This window comes from Saimiri boliviensis, chromosome 1 (genome assembly GCF_048565385.1).
Source record: "Saimiri boliviensis isolate mSaiBol1 chromosome 1, mSaiBol1.pri, whole genome shotgun sequence".
Lineage (NCBI taxonomy): Eukaryota > Metazoa > Chordata > Mammalia > Primates > Cebidae > Saimiri > Saimiri boliviensis.
The window spans coordinates 166,489,903-166,509,405 of record NC_133449.1 but is presented as its reverse complement, the minus strand read 5'-3'; the positions used below and the strand labels follow the sequence as shown (position 1 = coordinate 166,509,405).

General features: G+C 42.8%; 1 protein-coding gene and 1 long non-coding RNA gene across 4 annotated transcripts in view; one reads left to right on the top strand and one right to left on the bottom strand.

The window, feature by feature from the left end:
• Window positions 1-2,433: 2,433 nt before the first annotated feature.
• On the bottom strand, window positions 2,434-5,730 carry LOC141580196 (uncharacterized). The gene is made up of 3 exons (XR_012512286.1): window positions 5,659-5,730; window positions 3,686-3,848; window positions 2,434-2,529 (listed from the first exon to the last, which is right to left on the bottom strand). It is a non-coding gene; the product is annotated as an uncharacterized LOC141580196 (long non-coding RNA).
• A 12-nt stretch (window positions 5,731-5,742) lies between these two features.
• The window catches only part of NME5 (NME/NM23 family member 5), a 48,097-nt gene continuing 34,336 nt past the window's right edge, over window positions 5,743-19,503 (top strand). For 2 of the 3 annotated variants that reach the window (XM_074379906.1, XM_003933949.4), the window contains exons 1-4: window positions 5,743-5,798; window positions 6,274-6,448; window positions 18,275-18,480; window positions 19,138-19,238. In XM_074379906.1, coding sequence (XP_074236007.1) covers window positions 6,320-6,448; window positions 18,275-18,480; window positions 19,138-19,238 — 436 coding nt within the window. In that variant the 5' untranslated portion in view covers window positions 5,743-5,798; window positions 6,274-6,319. The other variant, XM_074379905.1, reaches the window with a different exon arrangement.

The window sequence follows — 19,503 nt, the reverse complement described above, 5'->3', positions numbered from 1 at the left end:
TATAACTTATAAACTCAAGATATGTTTCATAGCCAAATAAGTTTATAAAGTTATGATGAGCTCAGTATTATATCTTCATTTGAGAAGGGATGCAAGGAACAATAGGATGATATAGACTTTTTATTTATTTTATACTATTGACTTTTAAGTCATATGATCCATTCATTACATATCTATCTCTATTTATCTATGTTTATATATATATGTATATGTACATATATATATTTATTTTTGAGATGGAGTTTCACTCTTGTTCTCTTGTTGCTCAGGCTGGAGTACGATGGTGTGATCTCTGCCCATTGCAACCCCTGCCTCCTGGATTCAAGTGATTCTCTTGCCTAAGTCTCCCGGTTAGCTGGGATTACAGGCATGCACCACTATAACTGATTAATTTTTTTTTTTTTTTTTTTTTTTGAGACGGAGTTTCGCTCTTGTTACCCAGGCTGGAGTGCAATGGCGCGATCTCGGCTCACCGCAACCTCCGCCTCCTGGGTTCAGGCAATTCTCCTGCCTCAGCCTCCTGAGTAGCTGGGATTACAGGCACGTGCCACCATGCCCAGCTAATTTTTTGTATTTTTAGTAGAGACGGGGTTTCACCATGTTGACCAGGATGGTCTCGATCTCTTGACCTCGTGATCCACCCGCCTCGGCCTCCCAAAGTGCTGGGATTACAGGCTTGAGCCGCCGCGCCCGGCCATAATTTTATATTTTTAGTAGAGATGGGGTTTCTCCATGTTTGTTAGGCTGGTCTCCAACTCTCGACCTCAAGTAATCCACCGACCTTGGCCTCCCAAAGTGCTGGGATTACAGGCATGAGCCACCACCACGCCCAGCCTTTATTATTATTATTTTCTTTTTGATGAAGTCTCATTCTGTGATACTGGAGTGCAGTGGTACAATCTTGGCTCACTGCAACATCTGCTTCCCAGGCTCAAGTGATTCTCCAGCCTCAGCCTCCCAAGTAGCCAAGACTACAAGCAAGAGCCACCATGTCTGGCTAATATTTGTATTTTTTGTAGAAACAGAGTTTTGCCATGTTTCCCAGGCTGGTCTTGAACTCCTGAGCTCAAGCAATCCACTTGCATAGGCCTTCCAAAGTGCTGGGATTACAGGCATGAGCCTTGGCGCCTAGGTTGATAATTAATTATGATCTTAAGTTAGGCTTTGGTTGTTTTTGACACTATTCTTTTTGACCAAAACTTTAAAAGGAACCCTGTATTCATTCAATTAGTTAGTTATAGGTATACTAAGACACAGATGTCAATCCAAATGGAAGTTATGAACATTGGTTGATGTCGTATTTTGCAATTTTATTTTTATTAAAAAAATTTTTTTTGAGACAGGGTCTCTCTCTGTTGCTGGAGTACAGTGGTGCAATCATGGCTTACTGCAGCCTTGACCTCCTGGGTCAAGCAGTCCTCCAACCTCAGCCTCCCTAGTAGCTGAGACTACAGGTATGTGCCACCACGCCCAGCTAATTTTTGTATTTTTTGTAGAGAGAGTTTCACCATGGTGCTCAGGCTGGTGTCAGACTCCTTGGCTCAAGCAAGCCACCCGCCTCAGCCTCCCAAAGTGCTAAGATTATAGGTGTGAACTACTGTGCCTAGCCAGATTTTTTTTGTTGTAATAAAAATTGTAATAAAAATTCTTCTTTGTTTGAAATGTTATTAATAACTTTATTTTTCTTCATAGTATCACTGAGGAGGAATTTTTAAATTTTTTGTAGATATGGGATCTCACTACATTGCTCAAGTTGGTCTTAAACTCCTAGTCTCAAGTGATCCTCCCACCTTGGCCTTCCAAAATGCTGGGATTACAGGTGGGTAATCCCAGCCTATTTTGGATTTTATAGCATAGGTCATCTAAAATGCTATCATAAACTTGTGTGGTAATAGAGTATAAAAGATCACAATAGGACCTTTGGAGAGTCACTTGTCTGTTTGTACTGCTATAGCACAATACTGTAGGCTGGATAATTTATAAACAATAGAAAATTTATTTCTCTGTGTTTCGGTTCTGGAGGCTGGGAAGTCCAAGATCAGGGCACTGGTAGTTTTGGTGTCTGAGGTGGGTTACTCTCTGCTTCCAAGATAATGCCTTGTTGCTGTATCCTTACATGGCAGAAGGGACAGAAGGGTAAGAGGGTGCTCTCTTCAATATGGAGCCCTTTTATAAGGATGCTAATCCCGTTCATGAGGCCAGAGCACTAATGACTTAATTACCTCCCAAAGGCCCCACGTCTTAATACTGTTGCATTTGGGATTAAGTTTCAACATGAATTTCAGAGGGGATACCATCATTCAAACAGTAGCAGAGACAAACTTCTTTAGGAACAAGGAAAGTAAAGCTTAGGGGTGCTCGGTCATGACTTGCCTGTGATCAACCAACAGTTAATTGCAGAGCTAGAACTAAGCCCCAGATTCTTACCTCCAGTTTAGTCTTCTTTCTAAACTGCTGTGCCTTCTCTTATACATCTACTTTCTGTGTCTCATTAATGTTGTCATAATGTTCACTTGATCCTCTTTTCATCTACATGAAAGGAGAAAAAAATTATTCTTAGCTTTTTATTTGTGTAGTAAGAGAAGCAGATTAAATAATATGTGACTGTACTTTGTAAATAGTGAATAACTACTGTGTGATAAACTGATCATTGGCACTCTTTAAACTTTGGTACCTGGGGCCAGCACCCCTCCTATGATAGTAGCGTGTAGTGGCTTGGCCTGTGCACTCTGGAGTCAGGCTGCCTCTGAATTGGAATTTAGGCTGTGTGACTTTGAGTGAGTACTTAACCTTTTTTAGATTTCAGTTTCTTCATCTGTCAAATGGAGATAATAAGGCTGGGCTCTGTGGCTCATGCTTGTAATCCTAGCACTTTGGGAGGCCAAGGCAGGTGGATCACCTGAGGTCAGGAGTTCAAGACCAGCCTGACCAACATGATAAAACCCCATCTCTACTAAAAATACAAAAATTAACCAGTCATGATGGCATGTGCCTGTAATCCCAGCTACTCAGGAGGGTGAGGCAAGAGAATTGCTTGAACCCAGGAGATGGAGATTGCAGTGAAATGAGATTGCACCACTGCACTCCAGCCTGGGCAACAAGAGTGAAACTCTGGCCGAGGCGGGTGGATCACGAGGTCAAGAGATCAAGACCATCCAGCTCAACAAGGTGAAATCCTGTCTCTACTAAAAATACAAAAATTAGCTGGGCATGGTGGCGCGTGCCTGTAGTCCCAGCTACTCAGGAGGCTGAGGCAGGAGAATTGCTTGAACCCAGGAGGCGTAGGTTGCGGTGAGCCAAGATCGCGCCATTGCACTCCAGCTTGGGTAACAAAAGCGAAACTCCGTCTCAAAAAAAAAAAAAAAAAAAAAAAAAAAAAAAAAAAAATGGAGATAATGATACCTACCTTACAGGTTTATTGAGAGGTTTAAGTGAGTTAGTACAGAAATAGTGTTTGGCCTATTGTAAACAGGGAAATGTTAACAGCTGTTGCTATTTTATTATCTGATGGGGGTTGCTATCTTTGCTACTGTTTTCATTAAGAACTGGTTAGTTCTTTAAGAGAGTATGTCAGATTATCATATGTTCCACACAAAGATTTGATTTTCTGTTTTTTCTTGGCCACCTGCAGACCTATGGACTTAACTACCCTGAAGAGAAATCTGTCTAAGGGTCGGATTCGCACCATGGCCCAATTCCAGCGAGATCTGATGCTGATGTTCCAAAATGCTGTAATGTACAATGACTCTGATCATCACGTATACCATATGGCTGTGGAAATGCGGCGAGAAGTCTTGGAGCAGATTCAGGTATGGTATGTAGCCTCTGGAATCTTGATTTCAGAATGCCTATGAGAATAAAGGTGATTTTAATGTGACTTTGCATTCTCAGAGTTTATTTTTTAATTTAATTAATTTATTTTTTTGAGAGGGAGTCTCGCCCTGGCACCCAGGCTGGAGTGCAATGTCATGAACTTGGGTCACTGCAACCTCTGCCTCCCATATTCAAGCGATTCTCCTGCCTCAGCCTCCTGAGTAACTGGAATTACCTGAGTAGCTGGAATTACTACGCCTGGCTGATTTTTTTGCCTCTTTAGTACAGACAGTTTCACCATGTTGGCCAGGCTGGTCTTAAAACTCCTAACCTGGTGATCCGCTCACCTTGGCCTCCCAAAGTGCTGGGATTACAGACGTAAGCCACTGCGCCCAGCCTCTCAAGAGTTTATTTTTAAAGGGGATTAAGGCCCTGAAGGATTGATAATGTGCCTGCTGGTTTGGAAAACTCTGAGTCTCAGTAAATCTAGCTTTGATAGTGGAGTAGTCTAGGAAGGCAGGCAGCAGTGAACAGCTCTCAAGACAGCTGAGGACAGACAAGTAATGGGAATTCTTGCTTCCAGAGCCTTAAGTCAATGGGCTAAACTCCAAAGAGGCCAGAGTCACTGTGTAGTTTTTGGTTGCTTTATCTGTTGATATTAATATATGCTCACACTTTCCCATCTTTACAGAGTAAGATACAGTAGCTAGAATACATTTGTGGGTTTCTTTTCTGGGTAGCATCATACTTTAAAGAAAAAAAGTAGCCGGGCACGGTGGTTCAAGCCTGTAATCCCAGCACTTTGGGAGGCCGAGGCGGGTGGATCACGAGGTCAAGAGATCAAGACCATCCTGGTCAACATGGTGAAATCCCGTCTCTACTAAAAATACAAAAAATTAGCTGGGCATCGTGGCGCATGCCTGTAATCCCAGCTACTCAGGAGGCTGAGGCAGGAGAATTGCCTGAACCCAGGAGGCAGAGGTTGCAGGGAGCCGAGATCGTGCCATTGCACTCCAGCCTGGGTAACAAGAGTGAAATTCCATCTCAAAAAAAGAAAAGAAAAGAAAAGAAAAAAAGTATAGTTGAGTCTATTTGCCAAAGAAATAAACTTGCAATCCTTTAGCATGTAAGTTTCATAATAGCTTGCTATGTGTTCCTTAACCCTTTAGGTGCTGAATATTTGGTTAGACAAAAGAAAAGGCTTAAGTAGTCTGGAAGGAGAACCAGCCAACCCAGTGGATGATGGAAAACCTGATTTGTAACCTGGAGCTTCTATCCTGACTTTTATTTTTTTATTTTTTATTATTTTTATTTTTTATCCTGACTTTTCTAGAGTTTGAACCTCTCCCTGAACTCTGACCTACAGAGGATGCCAGTACTTCTTTGCCATGTCTCTGTTGTCTTTTCCAATAAGAATAATGCCTAACTCACTCAATGATGCATGTGGACATAATATAAGGAAAAACAGGGGAAGCTGAGATCTGGGTTTAATGCCATAAATGTTGCGTACATCTTTGTTCCAGGGGCTTGATTTAAAGACAATTAGATTAGATCTTTTACTAAGCCTTTACTCTAATAAATAAATGTCTTTTCACAAACAGAATATTGCTTTTTAATGACTAGGTAAGCTTGGCATAGATGGGACAGCCTCATCCGGTGAAATGAAGGTATCTGACACGGGTCTTCTTACATTCACTGCCTAGAAAGGAATCGGGGAGGAGGGGTGGTCTTATCATTTATAAAGTAGGGATAATTGAAGAATAGGATGAGATAACATAAGTTACGAGTAAAATGTCACAAAATATCTAGTGCCCTAAGATTCACAAAGAGAATAAGAATGAGTACCTGGCTCGCTTTGGTTAAAACAACTTGCCAGAGGGGACAAGGAGGCTCCTTGCTGGGATTGGCCCTCTGCAGCCACCGTCCCCACGCTGGCGCTTCAGGTCTCCTAGCAACAAGTTGAGCACAACCGGGCGGCCGCTGAGGTGAGTGCTCAGAGAGGGTCAAATTCAGAATTTTCAGGTGCAACCCGGAAAGTCCCCGAGGACCCAGAGGCCCTGCTTTCCAATTAGGCCTGGCCCTATGCACAGAGAGGGCCCTGTGGGACAGGGTTGCTTCACAGAGGCAGCCGGACGAGGCCTCTCACCCGCCGCTGTATTGGCGTGTGATGTTGCCACCAGCCCGCCGCCCCCTTTGGTTCCGGGCCTTCGGGTCGCCCCTTGGCCTCTGGTCATCTGAGCCCAGTAGTCCTTCCCTCCTCGGTGACGGCATGTACGAAAAGCCGGGGCTCGATCTGGACAAAGTAGAAATCCTATTATTGAGACCCGGCATATAGAAAAACATGGCAGTTTTTTTTTTTTTTTTTACCTTCATTAGTTAATAAAATCAAGTACCTAATATTGCTATTCTTAATCACAATTACATTGAATTTGGGATTGGGGGGAAATCATGTCATTGCAGTTGACACCTGTTAAGAAACTCTCAATTTGTGCCCTGAAAAGCCATAATGGAGATATCAATGCCTCCACCTCAGATATATGTAGAAAAAACTCTGGCCATTATCAAGCCTGATATTGTTGACAGAGAGGAGGAGATACGAGATATTATTCTCAGATCTGGATTCACCATTGTTCAGGTAACTTCTGTGCATGATGATTCATGCTTTTTTTCTCTTTGCCCTTTAAAACAAGTGCTTATGTAAATGTACCTACCCATTTAAACCCTTAGTGTTCAACATGACATTTAAGTTTATTCTTCTAAGTATAAAGTTTTAGGTGATGGTTTTTAAAAGGATATAAAATGAGAAATAAAATTGACTTTTCCCTCGCCTGCCCTCTCCCATTTCAAGTCCCAGGCTCCAGAGAGAGGCAACCACTTAACATTTTCTGTTCTTCCAGGAGTTTTCTATGCATTTATAAACGTTTTCCCCCCATAAAACAGAGCAGTCCCTTTCCCTTGACCCCCTTTACAGAGTCCCTCAGATAGGACTCCAAATCATTACATCTGAATTGATCTCACTCTTCCTAACTTCTGTGTAGTATTTCCCTATGTATTAGAACTACAGTTTATTTACTTGATCCTCTATTGATGGACTTTTAGACTAATAGTATTTTTTCAGTTACTACAAACATTTAATTTTTTTTTTTTTCAGGCGGAGTTTCGCTCTTGTTACCCAGGCTGGAGTGCAATGGCCCAATCTCGGCTCATTGCAACCTCCACCTCCTGGATTCAGGCAGTTCTCCTGTCTCAGCCTCCTGAGTAGCTGGAATTACAGGCACACGCCACCATGCCCAGCTAATTTTTTGTATTTTTAGTAGAGATGGGGTTTCACCATGTTGACCAGGATGGTCTCGATCTCTTGACCTTGTGATCCACCCGCCTCGGCCTCCCAAAGTGCTGGGATTACAGGCGTGAGCCACCGCGCCCGGCCCACATTTAATGTTTTAAGCCTTATGTTTGTTCTGCAATTAGTAAACATTGTCTTTCTAGGGATTTGAAAATGAATATAAGTCGCATTGTTAGGGATTATCATATAAAATTGAATATTTTTAATCTTCCTCTTTTATAGTATTCTAATTTGAATTTCCAATTTTATATTTTTTCACATTTATACAGTGTCATATTGCTTATTTAGTTAGTTTTTTTTTTTTTTTTTTTTTTTTTTTTTTTTGAGACAGAGTCTCATTCTGTCACCCAGGCTGGAGTACAGTGGCCTGATCTCGGCTTACCGCAACCTCTGCCTCCTGGGTTTTAGTGATTCTCCTGCCTCAGCCTCCTGAGTAGATAGAATTACAGGCTTGTGCCACCATACCCGGCTAATTTTTGTATTTTTAGTAGACGGGGTTTCACCATCTTGGTCAGGCTGGTATTGAAATCCTGACCTCGTAATCCGTCCACCTCGGCCTCCCAAAGTGCTGGGATTACAGGCGTGATCTATCTTGCACAGCCTTTACTCAGTATTTCTAAAAATAAAGAGAAAACAACCAGGCACAGTTGCTCACGCCTATAATCCCAGCACTTTGGGTGGCCAACGTGGATGGATCATAAGATTAGGAGTTCAAGACCAGTCTGGCCAATATGGTGAAACGCCGTCTCTGCTAAAAATACAAAAATTATCTTGGCGTGGTGGCACTTACCTATATTCCCAGCTACTATGGAAGCTGAGGCAGGAGAATCGCTTGAACCCAGGAAGTGGAGGTTGCAGTGAACTGAGATGGCACCACTGCACCCCAGCCTGGGCAACAGAGGGAGACTGCGTCTCAAAAAATAATAATAATAATAAATGAAATAAATAGAAAATATCAGTATTCAGAAAAGATAAGGGATTTCATTTGAGCTTCGAAGGACAGGTGGAAGCTGAGGGAAGGGATGGTACAAGAAAGTGTTAGTAAGTATTTAATGTAATTAAAGCCTCAGGTAAAGAACTTTTTAGCAAATGTTAGGAAAACTGGTAGCCACTGAAAAAGTTGGATTAAGTATTATATACCAGGAAAAACTCCAAATGAACCTGAGATCTAGAAGCCATGAAAAAAAAAGATTGGTAAGATTATATAAACAAAAAATTTCTGCACAACAAAATAAATACCGTAAGTAAAGTGAAATCATAACAAACTTGTGAAAAAGATTTGCAACTCATATCAGACAAAGGGCTAGTCCTCCTAATATATAAAGAGCTCCTGGAAAAAGATAAAAATAAATCAGTAGAAAAATGGGCAGAAGAGATGGATGGTCACAGAAAAAGAAAAACATTTTTTAGCCGGGCGCGGTGGCTCAAGCCTGTAATCCCAGCACTTTGGGAGGCCGAGGCGGGTGGATCACGAGGTCGAGAGATCGAGACCATCCTGGTCAACATGGTGAAACCCCGTCTCTACTAAAAGTGCAAAAAATTAGCTGGGCATGGTGGCAAGTGCCTGTAATCCCAGCTACTCAAGAAGCTGAGGCAGAAGAATTGCCTGAGCCCAGGAGGCGGAGGTTGCGGTGAGCCGAGATCGCGCCATTGCACTCCAGCCTGGGTAACAAGGGCGAAACTCCGTCTCAAAAAAAAAAAAAGAAAAATGGGCAGAAGAGATGGATGGTCACAGAAAAAGAAAAACATTTTTTAGCCGGGCGCGGTGGCTCAAGCCTGTAATCCCAGCACTTTGGGAGGCCGAGGCGGGTGGATCACAAGGTCGAGAGATCGAGACCAACCTGGTCAACATGGTGAAACCCCGTCTCTACTAAAAATACAAAAAATTAGCTGGGCATGGTGGCACGTGCCTATAATCCCAGCTACTCAGGAGGCTGAGGCAGGAGAATTGCCTGAACCCAGGAGGCGGAGGTTGCAGTGAGCCGAGATCGCGCCATTGCACTCCAGCCTGGGTAACAAGAGTGAAACTCCGTCTCAAAAAAAAAAAAAAAAAAAAAAAAAACATTTTTTAAATATATGGAAAGATTCTCATTTTCTAGGTGGGAAAAAAAAACGACACTGAGATTCTATTTGGCAAAAATATAAAAGTAAATGGCACAATCCCTATCAAAGAGAATCTGGCAGTTATCTACCAATAACAGATGGACTTACCATTTGATCAGCATTCTGCTTCTGAAAATCTGTCCTATAGAATTCCTTGTGCTGTTACTGCTTGTCATGCACAGAGCCCTGTTTAATACTGTCAGTGAGTTCTTGTATTAATATGAAGTAATATATAGGCAGGTTATTTTTTGCAGCATTGTTTACTTATCAGCAAAAGACCGAAAATAACCCAGATTGGGAGATTGGGAGACAGAACTAAATAAACCCTGGAAACTCCACCAAATTGCATAATATGCAACTAATTGTGAAAAGAAGAATGAGAAACCTGTCTGTACTGTTATGGAAAAAAAAGTGTGTAGCAAAAAGAGCCAAACAGCAAAAAAGCAAAATCATGTGTACCAACCTTTTGTGATAGAGACAAGGTAATATATTCCTGTTTGCCAATATTTGCAAAATGAAATTTTGCAAATTTTTTTTGAGACGGAGTTTTGCGAAACTCCGTCTCAAAAAAAAAAAAAAAAAAGACATGGGTAAGAATAAGAGTTTTCAGTATATACCTTTATATATTGCTTTGAATTTTTTTTTTTTTTTTTTTTTTTTGAGACGGAGTTTCGCTCTTGTTACCCAGGCTGGAGTGCAATGGCGCAATCTCGGCTCACAGCAACCTCCGCCTCCTGGGTTCAGGCAATTCTCCTGCCTCAGCCTCCTGAATAGCTGGGATTACAGGCACGTGACACCATGCCCAGCTAATTTTTTGTATTTTTAGTAGAGACGGGGTTTCACCAGGTTGACCAGGATGGTCTCGATCTCTCGACCTCGTGATCCACCCGCCTCGGCCTCCCAAAGTGCTGGGATTACAGGCTTGAGCCACCGCGCCCAGCCTGCTTTGAATTTTTGAATCCTGTAATTATATTACCTATTAACTTTAGAAAGAACAATTAAATGAAGTATACAAATAAAGGCATCCATTCAAGTTTTTTAAAAGTCCATATTAAAAAAAAATTTAGTGACCAACTTGATAAAGTGGCTAGTGTTAATTATAAATTAAAAATTAGCTGGCCGTGGTGGCTCACGCCTGTAGTCCCAACACTTTGGGAAGCTGAGGTGGGTGGATCACCTGAGTTCAGAAGTTCAAGACCACCCTGGCCAACATGGTGAAACCCCGTCTCTACTAAAAATACAAAATTAGGAAGCTGGGTGCAGTGGCTCATGCTTATAATCCCAGCACTTTGGGAGGCTGAGGTGGGCAGATCACCTGAGGTCAGGAGTTCGAGATCAACCTCATCAACATGGAGAAACCCTGTCTCTAAAATAAATAAATAAATAAAAATACAAAATTAGGACCGGTCAAGAAGGCTTATACCTGTAATCCCAGCACTTTGGGAGGCTGAGGTGGGCAGATCACCTGAGGTTAGGAGTTCGAGACCAGCCTGGCTAACATGGTGAAACCACATCTTTACTAAAAACACAATAATTAGCCGGGAATGGTGGTAGAAGCCTGTAATCCCAGCTACTTGGGAGAATGAGGCAGGAGAATCACTTGAACCAAGGAGACAAAGGTTGAAGTGAGCCAAGATTGTGCCACTGCACTCTAGCCTAGGTGACAGAGCAAGACTCAGTCTCAAAAAAAAAAGACTCCATCTAAAAAAAAAAAGAAAAGAAAAGGCTGGGTGTGGCAGCTCATGCCTGTAATCCCAGCACTTGCGGAGGCAGAGGCAGGCAGATCCCAAGGTCAGGAGATCAAGACCATCCTGGCCAACGTGGTGAAACCCCGTCTCTACTAAAAACACAAAAATTAGCTGCCCATGATGGCGCACATCTGTAGTCCCAGCTACTTGGAAGGAGGCTGAGGTAGGAGAATCGCTTGAACCTGGGGGGCAGCGGGGGGGCGCGGTGGAGGTTGTAGTGAGCCAAGATCCTGCCACTGCACTCTACCCTGATAACAGTGAGACTCTGTCTCAAAAACAACAACAACAACAACAACAACAGCAACAAAAACAAAATTAGCTGGGCGTGGTGGTGCATGCTTGTAATCCCAGCTACTCAGGAGGCAAGGCTGGAGAATCACCTGAACCATGGAGGTGGAGGTTGCAGTGAGCTGAGATTGTGCCATTGCACTCCAGCCTGGGCAACAAAAGTGAAATTTTGTCTCAAAAAAAAAAAAAAAAAAAAAATTAGTGTAACTAGCCTGGGCAATGCATTGAGACCAGAAAAAAAAAATGATTTAATGTAAATATATATGACACTTTTCCTAGTTAGTAATTTTCAGAACAAAGGCAGCCATGGTATATCCTTCTTTCCTTCCTTTTTTGCTTTAATTGTGGTAAAATGTATGTAACATAAACTTTACCCTTTTAACCGTTTTTGAATGTACATTTCAATCGCGTTAAGTACATTCACATTGTTGTACAACCATTGCTACTGTGTCTATCTCTAGAACCTTTTCATCTTAAACTGAAACACTGTCTAATGCTAACTTGTTGCTTCCCTTTTCCCCATCCCCGATAGCCACTATTCTACTTGCTGTCTCTAGGAATTTAACTATTCAAGCTCTCTCATTTAAGTGAAATTATACAAGTTTTGTCCTTTGCACTGTATGCTTTTTTTTTTTGAGGCGGGGTTTCGCTCTTGTTACCCAGGCTGGAGTGCAATGGCACGATCTCGGCTCAACGCAACCTCCGCCTCCTGGGTTCAGGCAATTCTCCTGCCTCAGCCTCCTGAGTAGCTGGGATTACAGGCATGCGCCACCATGCCCAGCTAATTTTTTGTATTTTTAGTAGAGACGGGGTTTCACCATGTTGACCAGGATGGTCTCGATCTCTTGACCTTGTGATCCACCCACCTCGGCCTCCCAAAGTGCTGGGATTACAGGCTTAAGCCACCGCGCCCGGCCACTGTATGCTTTTAAAATAGGCTTTTAAGTGCATTAAACTTGAGGCTTTCCTGTCCCAAGGGAAAAACTGAAAAGTAATACATCATTTCAGTAGATGGCAGTGTTGCCTTTGTTACAAACTGAGAGTTCTTTCTGATAGTACTGATACTGCTGTTTCTCTGTGTAAATATTCAACCTAATCTAATTTCAGATGAGATCGGGTGTGTTCATCGTGGTATGGCTGTAGACTATTCAACCTAATTTCAAAAATGTCGAATGATCTAATTTTAAAGCAGCCACTGGAATAATTGATTTAGTACTGGTTTTAAAGATGAACCCTTAATTTTTAAAATTGTGCTACATTGACTAGCATACCTGCAGAAGGTAGCTTCCCCTGCTTTTTACGGGGCAAGTGACAGATAAGGGCTTACACAGCAACAGATAAGACTTTATTTTTAAATTCAGCAAGAAAAAAACAAAAACAAGAAAACACTAATGAGCATAATAATCATAAATACTTTCATGTCTTAATTTTAGATAATAGAATCAAGGATTATGCTAAATCAGGTGCTCTTTTAATTTCTTTCCTTTTTTTTCTTTTTTGAGATGAAGTCTTGCTCTCTTGGCAGGCTGGGGTGCAATGGTACGATCTTGGCTTACTGCAACCTCTGGGGTTCAAGTGATTCCCCTGCCTCAGCGTCTCCAGTAGCTGGGACTACAGGAGTATGCCACCACACTGGGCTAACTTTTTATATTTTAGTAGAGACAGGGTTTCACCATATTGGCCAGGATGGTCTTGATCTCCTAACCTTGTGATCCACCAGCCTTGGCCTCCCAAAGTGCTGGGATTACAGGCATGAGCCTAATTTTTCTTTTTCTTTTCTTTTTTTCTTTTCTTTTTTTTTTTTGAGATGGTGTCTTGCTCTGTCACCCAGGCTGGGGTGCAGTGGTACAAACTTGGCTCACTGCAACCTCTACCTCCTGGGTGAGCCACCATGTAATTTCTCACATCTTTTATTTCTTCACTATATGAATCTCAATTTAAGAACAAATGTCAGCACCTTTTTCATAGTAACTGGTCCTTCAATGGTGAGAATGTTATACTTGTGCAGCAGGTCCTATTCATAGCAGTGCTGTGCCACCTGGGTAAGCATGTTCCTAAACTTCTTTCTCTGGGCAATTGGATCCTTTGCTACAAACCAAGCAATTTTACCAAGTTTCTGAAGCCTGCAGAAACACAGAGTTCTGGAAAGGGCTTTAAGGGGTGGGTCGCTTAGTAAAATTCACATGTATTCTCAGGAAAATCTCAGCCATTTTAGAAAGATAGATTTCTGCCATAATCATGGGGATTTTTTTTTTTTTTTTTTTTTTTTTTTTGAGACAGAGTGTCGCTCTTGTTACCCAGGCTGGAGTGCAATGGCACGATCTCGGCTCACCGCAACCTCCGCCTCCTGGGTTCAAGCAATTCTCCTGCCTCAGCCTCCTGAGTAGCTGGGACTACAGGCATGCACCACCATGCCCAGCTAATTTTTTGTATTTTTAGTAGAGACGGGGTTTCACCACGTTGACCAGGATGGTCTCGATCTCTCGACCTCGTGATCCACCCGCCTCAGGCCTCCCAAAGTGCTGGGATTACAGGCTTGAGCCACCGCGCCCGGCTCAATCATGGGGATTTTTAGCCTTTGCTTAGTGACTTGTCTCCATGTCTCATCATCCTTACTCCAGCCAGTTCTTTGATTTGTACTTTGAATCCCTCAGTTATATTTTGAGCATTTTCCCTCCTGATCCACCTTTAGTGGAATTGAAAAACTGCAGCGCCAGGCATGGTGGCTCACGCCTGTAATCCCAGCACTTTGGGAGGCCAAGGCAGGCAGATTGCCTGAGGTCGGGAGTTCAAGACCAGTCTGACCAACATGGAGAAACCCTGTCTTTAAAAAAAAAGAAAAGAAAAAAGAAAAACCGCAGCCATAAATTTTTTTGTTGTTGTTTTGTTTTGAGACTGAATCTCACTCTGTTGTGCAGGCTGGAGTACGTTGGCATGATTTCAGCTCACTGCAACTTCTGCCTCCTGGGTTCAAGCAATTCTCATGCCTCAGCCTCCTGATTAGCTGAGACTACAGTGTGCACCACCATGCCCAGCTAATATTTGCATTTTTTTGTAGAAACGGGGTTTCACCATGTTGCCCAGGTTGGTCTCAAACTCCTGGGTTCAAGTGACCTGCCCCCCTAGGCCTCTCAGAGTGCTGGAATTACAACAGGGAGAGAGCCACAGAGCCTGGCCAGCATTAATACATATATATACATTTTTTGAGACAGTTTTGCTCTGTCGCCCAGGCTAGAGTGCAGTGGCATGATCTTGGTTCACTGCAACCTCCACCTCCTGGGTTCAAGCAATTCTCCTGCCTCAGCCTCCTGAGTAGCCAGAATTTACAGGCACCTGCCACTGTGCTTTGCTAATTTTTGTGTTTTTAGTAGAGATGGGGGTTTCACCATCTTGGCCAGGCTGGTCTCGAACTACTGACTTTGTGATCTACCCGCCTCAGCCTCCCAAAGTGCTGGGATTACAGGCATGAGCCACTGTGCCCGGCAATAATTTTTTAAAGCACTCAAGGTCGGGTGCAGTGGCTCATGCCTGTAATACCAGCACTTTGGGAGGCTGAGGCAGGTGGATCATCTGAGGTCAGGAGTTCAAGACCATCCTGGCCAAAAAGGGGAAAACTCGTCTCTTAAAAATACAAAAATTAACCAGGCGTGGTGGTGGGTGCCTATAATCCCAACTATTCAGAAGGCTGAGGCAGGAGGCTCTCTTGAACCCTGGAGGCGGAGGTTGCAGTGAGTCAAGATCATGCTACTGCACTCCAGCCTCGGTGACAGAGTGAAACTCTGTCTCAAAAAAAAAAAAAAAAAGAAATTTAAAAGCACTCAAAATAGCTGCTGCTTCTAGAGAAAGCATGATACTTTCAAATTAGACTCAACTACCAGGATTTTTTTTTAACTTGATTCATTGTTATAGTCTCATTTGTGAAGGAAATGACATTTATTTGTCCAGAATGTTTCATAGTCTTTCAAATTGAGAAACACTAGCAACTAATTTTTCTTTTTTCTTTTTTTTTTTTTTTTGAGACAGAGTCTGATTCTGTTATCCAGGCTGGAGTGCAATAGTGCTATCTTGATCTTGGATCATGGCACCCTCTGCCTCCTGGGTTCAAGCAATTTTCGTGTCCCAGCTTCCCTAGTAGCTGGGATTACAGACATGCACCACCATGCCTGGTTCAGTTTTTGTATTTTTAGTAGAGACGGGGTTTCACTGTGTTGGCCAGGCTGGTCTCAAACTCCTGATCTGAGGTGATATGCCTGCCTAGTCCTCCCAGTGTGCTGGGATTACAGGGATGAGCCACGGTGCCCAGCCTAGTTTTTCTTTCTTTTCTTTTCTTTTTTTTTTTTTTTTTTGAGATGGTATCTTGCTCTGTCACCCAGGCTCGAGTGCAGTGGTGCAATCTTGGCTCACTGCAACCTCTACCTCCCGGGTTCAGGCTATTCACCTGCCTCAGCCTCCTGAGTAGCTGGAACTTCAGGCACGCACCAACATGTCTAGCTAATTTTTGTATTTTTAGTAGAGATGGGGTTTCAGTTGGCCAGGCTTTTCTTGAACTCCTGACCTCAAGTGATTCTCCCGTTTTGACTTCCCAAAGTGTTGGGATTACAAGTGTGAGCCATCACGGTTGGCCTAATTTTTCTTAATGTTACAGTGAATCAAGATATTTATGACAGAGCCGGGCGCGGTGGCTCAAGCCTGTAATCCCAGCACTTTGGGAGGCCGAGGCGGGTGGATCACGAGGTCAAGAGATCAAGACCATCCTGGTCAGCAAGGTGAAACCCCGTCTCTACTAAAAATACAAAAAGTTAGCTGGGCATGGTGGTGCGTGCCTGTAATCCCAGCTACTCAGGAGGCTGAGGCAGGAGAACTGCCTGAACCCAGGAGGCGGAGGTTGCGGTGAGCCGAGATCGCGCCATTGCACTCCAGCCTGGGTAACAAGAGCGAAACTCCGTCTCAAAAAAAAAAAAAAAAAAAAGATATTTATGACAGAACGAGAATAAAGAACACACATGTTCAAACAAAAAACTTTTTTTACTGCATCATTATACTACACGTTACTTTGTTTGTTTGTTTGTTTGATACAGGGTCTCGCTCTACCACCCAGGCTGGAGTGCAGCAGTATGATCATGGCTCACCACCTCCAGTGTAGTGGGGAGTACAGGCGCACACCACCACACCCCACCAATTTTTAAATTTTTCATAGAAACGAAGTCTCGCTGTGTTGCTCAGGTTGGTCTCTAACTCCTGGCTGGGCTCAAGTGATCCTTCTGCCTTGGCCTCCCAAAATGCTGGGATTACAGGCTTGAGCCACTGTGCCTGGCTGTTATTTCTTTTTATTTTATTTATTTATTTATTTATTTATTGAGACGGAGTTTTGCTCTTTTTACCCAGGCTGGAGTGCAATGGCACGATCTCGGCTCACCGCAACCTCCGCCTCCTGGGTTCAGGCAATTCTCCTGCCTCAGCCTCCTGAGTAGCCAGGATTACAGGCACGCGCCACCATGCCCAGCTAATTTTTTTGTATTTTTAGTAGAGACGGGGTTTCACCATGTTGACCAGGATGGTCTCGATCTCTTGACCTTGTGATCCACCCGCCTCGGCCTCCGAAAGTGCTGGGATTACAGGCTTGAGCCACCGCGCCCGGCCACCTGGCTGTTATTTCTAAGTACCATAATGAGACCAGCTCCCAAATAGTAACACAAATAGAAAAATACGAATTTGGAGTATTTTAAAGTCCAGTTTTGTTCATTGCCGTTTTCTTTTTTCTTTTTTTTTTTTTTTTGAGACGGAGTTTCGCTCTTGTTGCCCAGGCTGGAGTGCAATGGCGCGATCTCGGCTCACCGCAACCTCCGCCTCCTGGGTTCAGGCAATTCTCCTGCCTCAGCCTCCTGAGTAGCTGGGATGACAGGCACGCGCCACCATGCCCAGCTAATTTTTTGTATTTTTAGTAGAGACGGGGTTTCACCATGTTGACCAGGATGGTCTCGATCTCTCGACCTCGTGATCCACCCGCCTCGGCCTCCCAAAGTGCTGGGATTACAGGCTTGAGCCACCGCGCCCGGCTGCCGTGTTCTTTACTTGAAGAAAGAGATGCTATAATTTTGTTACTAACAAACCATATGCTTAGGGAGGCAGCCTAACTGGAATAATTTTTCTTTTTTCTTTTCTTTTCTTTTTTTTTGGAGACGGAGTTTCGCTCTTGTTACCCAGGCTGGAGTGCAATGGCGCGATCTTGGCTCACCACAACCTCCGCCTCCTGGGTTCAGGCAATTCTCCTGCCTCAGCCTCCTGAGTAGCTGGGATTACAGGCACGCACAACCATGCCCAGCTAATTTTTTTTTGTATTTTTAGTAGAGACGGGGTTTCACCATGTTGACCAGGATGGTCTCGATCTCTTGACCTCGTGATCCATCCACCTCGGCCTCCCAAAGTGCTGGGATTACAGGCGAGAGCCACCGTACCCAGCGGAATAATTTTTCTTTTTTTTTCTTTTTTTTTTTTTTTTTGAGACGGAGTTTCGCTCTTGTTACCCAGGCTGGAGTGCAATGGCACCATCTCGGCTCACCGCAACCTCCGCCTCCTGGGCTCAGGCAATTCTCCTGCCTCAGCCTCCTAAGTAGCTGGGATTACAGGCACGCGCCACCACGCCCAGCTAGTTTTTGTATTTTTAGTAGAGACGGGGTTTCACCATGTTGACCAGGATGGTCTCGATCTCTTGACCTCGTGATCCACCCACCTCGGCCTCCCAAAGTGCTGGGATTACAGGCGAGAGCCACCGCACCCAGCGGAATAATTTTTCTTAAGTAGGCTAAGTAATTTCTCTTACTATCTTATTTACAGAATACATTTAATTATATAATTTTCTTTCTTCATAATACAGGGATAAACCTCAAAGTTATAAGCAGATTGGTACTAATGATCTTAATGAGGTATCATTGAACTGTCATTTTAAATGTGTTTGTTGACTTTGTGTCTTTTACAGAGAAGAAAACTACACCTCAGCCCTGAGCAATGTAGTAACTTTTACGTGGAACAGTATGGAAAAATGTTTTTCCCCAATTTAACAGCTTACATGAGTTCTGGACCACTTGTCGCCATGATATTAGCGAGACACAAAGCCATCTCTTATTGGCTAGAACTTTTGGGACCAAATAATAGCTTAGTAGCGAAGGAGACATATCCAGACAGGTAATTTTCAAGGTTGGGGGGATGGCAGGGAATGGAATCCATCTGTGAAAATGAAAAAAAAAAAAATCTGATTTCATTGTAATGGGATTTTTCTTTTCATTTGAAAGTTTTCCTAAATCAGCATTTTTTTGGAGGGAGAGTCTGGGAGGTCCATTTTATATTTTAACCACTTTAAATACCTATCAATACTACATACCAGAAAAACCTCAGAGAATGTCTGATTTATAGTTGAATATCCGTATTCTCTCAACCTTTAAACTGCCACTGAAGTAGGATTTTTAGATGGGAAAATTGGGATGGTATTTTAAAAGAATAATGGTAATGCGGGAACAGAAATTCAGATTTTCAGCATTATTGTTAATGTATGGAAAGAAGAAGATTCTGAGTTTTTGCACTTTTGAATATGCACTGCTTTTTGACTTCTCACAAAACAACACTGTTTTTTTTACCCAGGGAACTCCTGTTTTCCCAGTGTATTCCTCCTGCAGATGTAAATATGTTTGATCCTTATCTAGATAGATAAGCTTAAATTTAAGCTTAAATTTGACATAGATTTTGAAGCTTTCATATGTAGGAAGTGACCATGCTTTTGTAAAATTCCTAAGTAGAAGTAATAGATGTCAGATTGGATGGACATCATCTCCAACTTGTTTTTAGCCTAAGGGCAATTTATGGCACAGATGACCTAAGGAATGCACTTCATGGGAGTAGTGACTTTGCTGCTGCGGAAAGAGAAATACGTTTTATGTTTCCTGAAGGTGAGTTACAGATGACAGACTTGCCAACTGCATCTCCTTATTGTTTGCCTTTTCTTTTATTTTGCGGATATAGCTGGGAAGGAAGATAAATGAATTTTTTTCCAGTGTATTTTGTTACATTTTTGAGTTGTATTTACTTAAAACTTGAAGCCACATATGGAAAACTTGACATTTCCCTAGCAACTAAATTGTGCCCTCTAGGGAGTCCTTTTTAATTTTTATTTATTTATCTATTTTTAACATTTAAAAAAATTAGAGGCCGGGC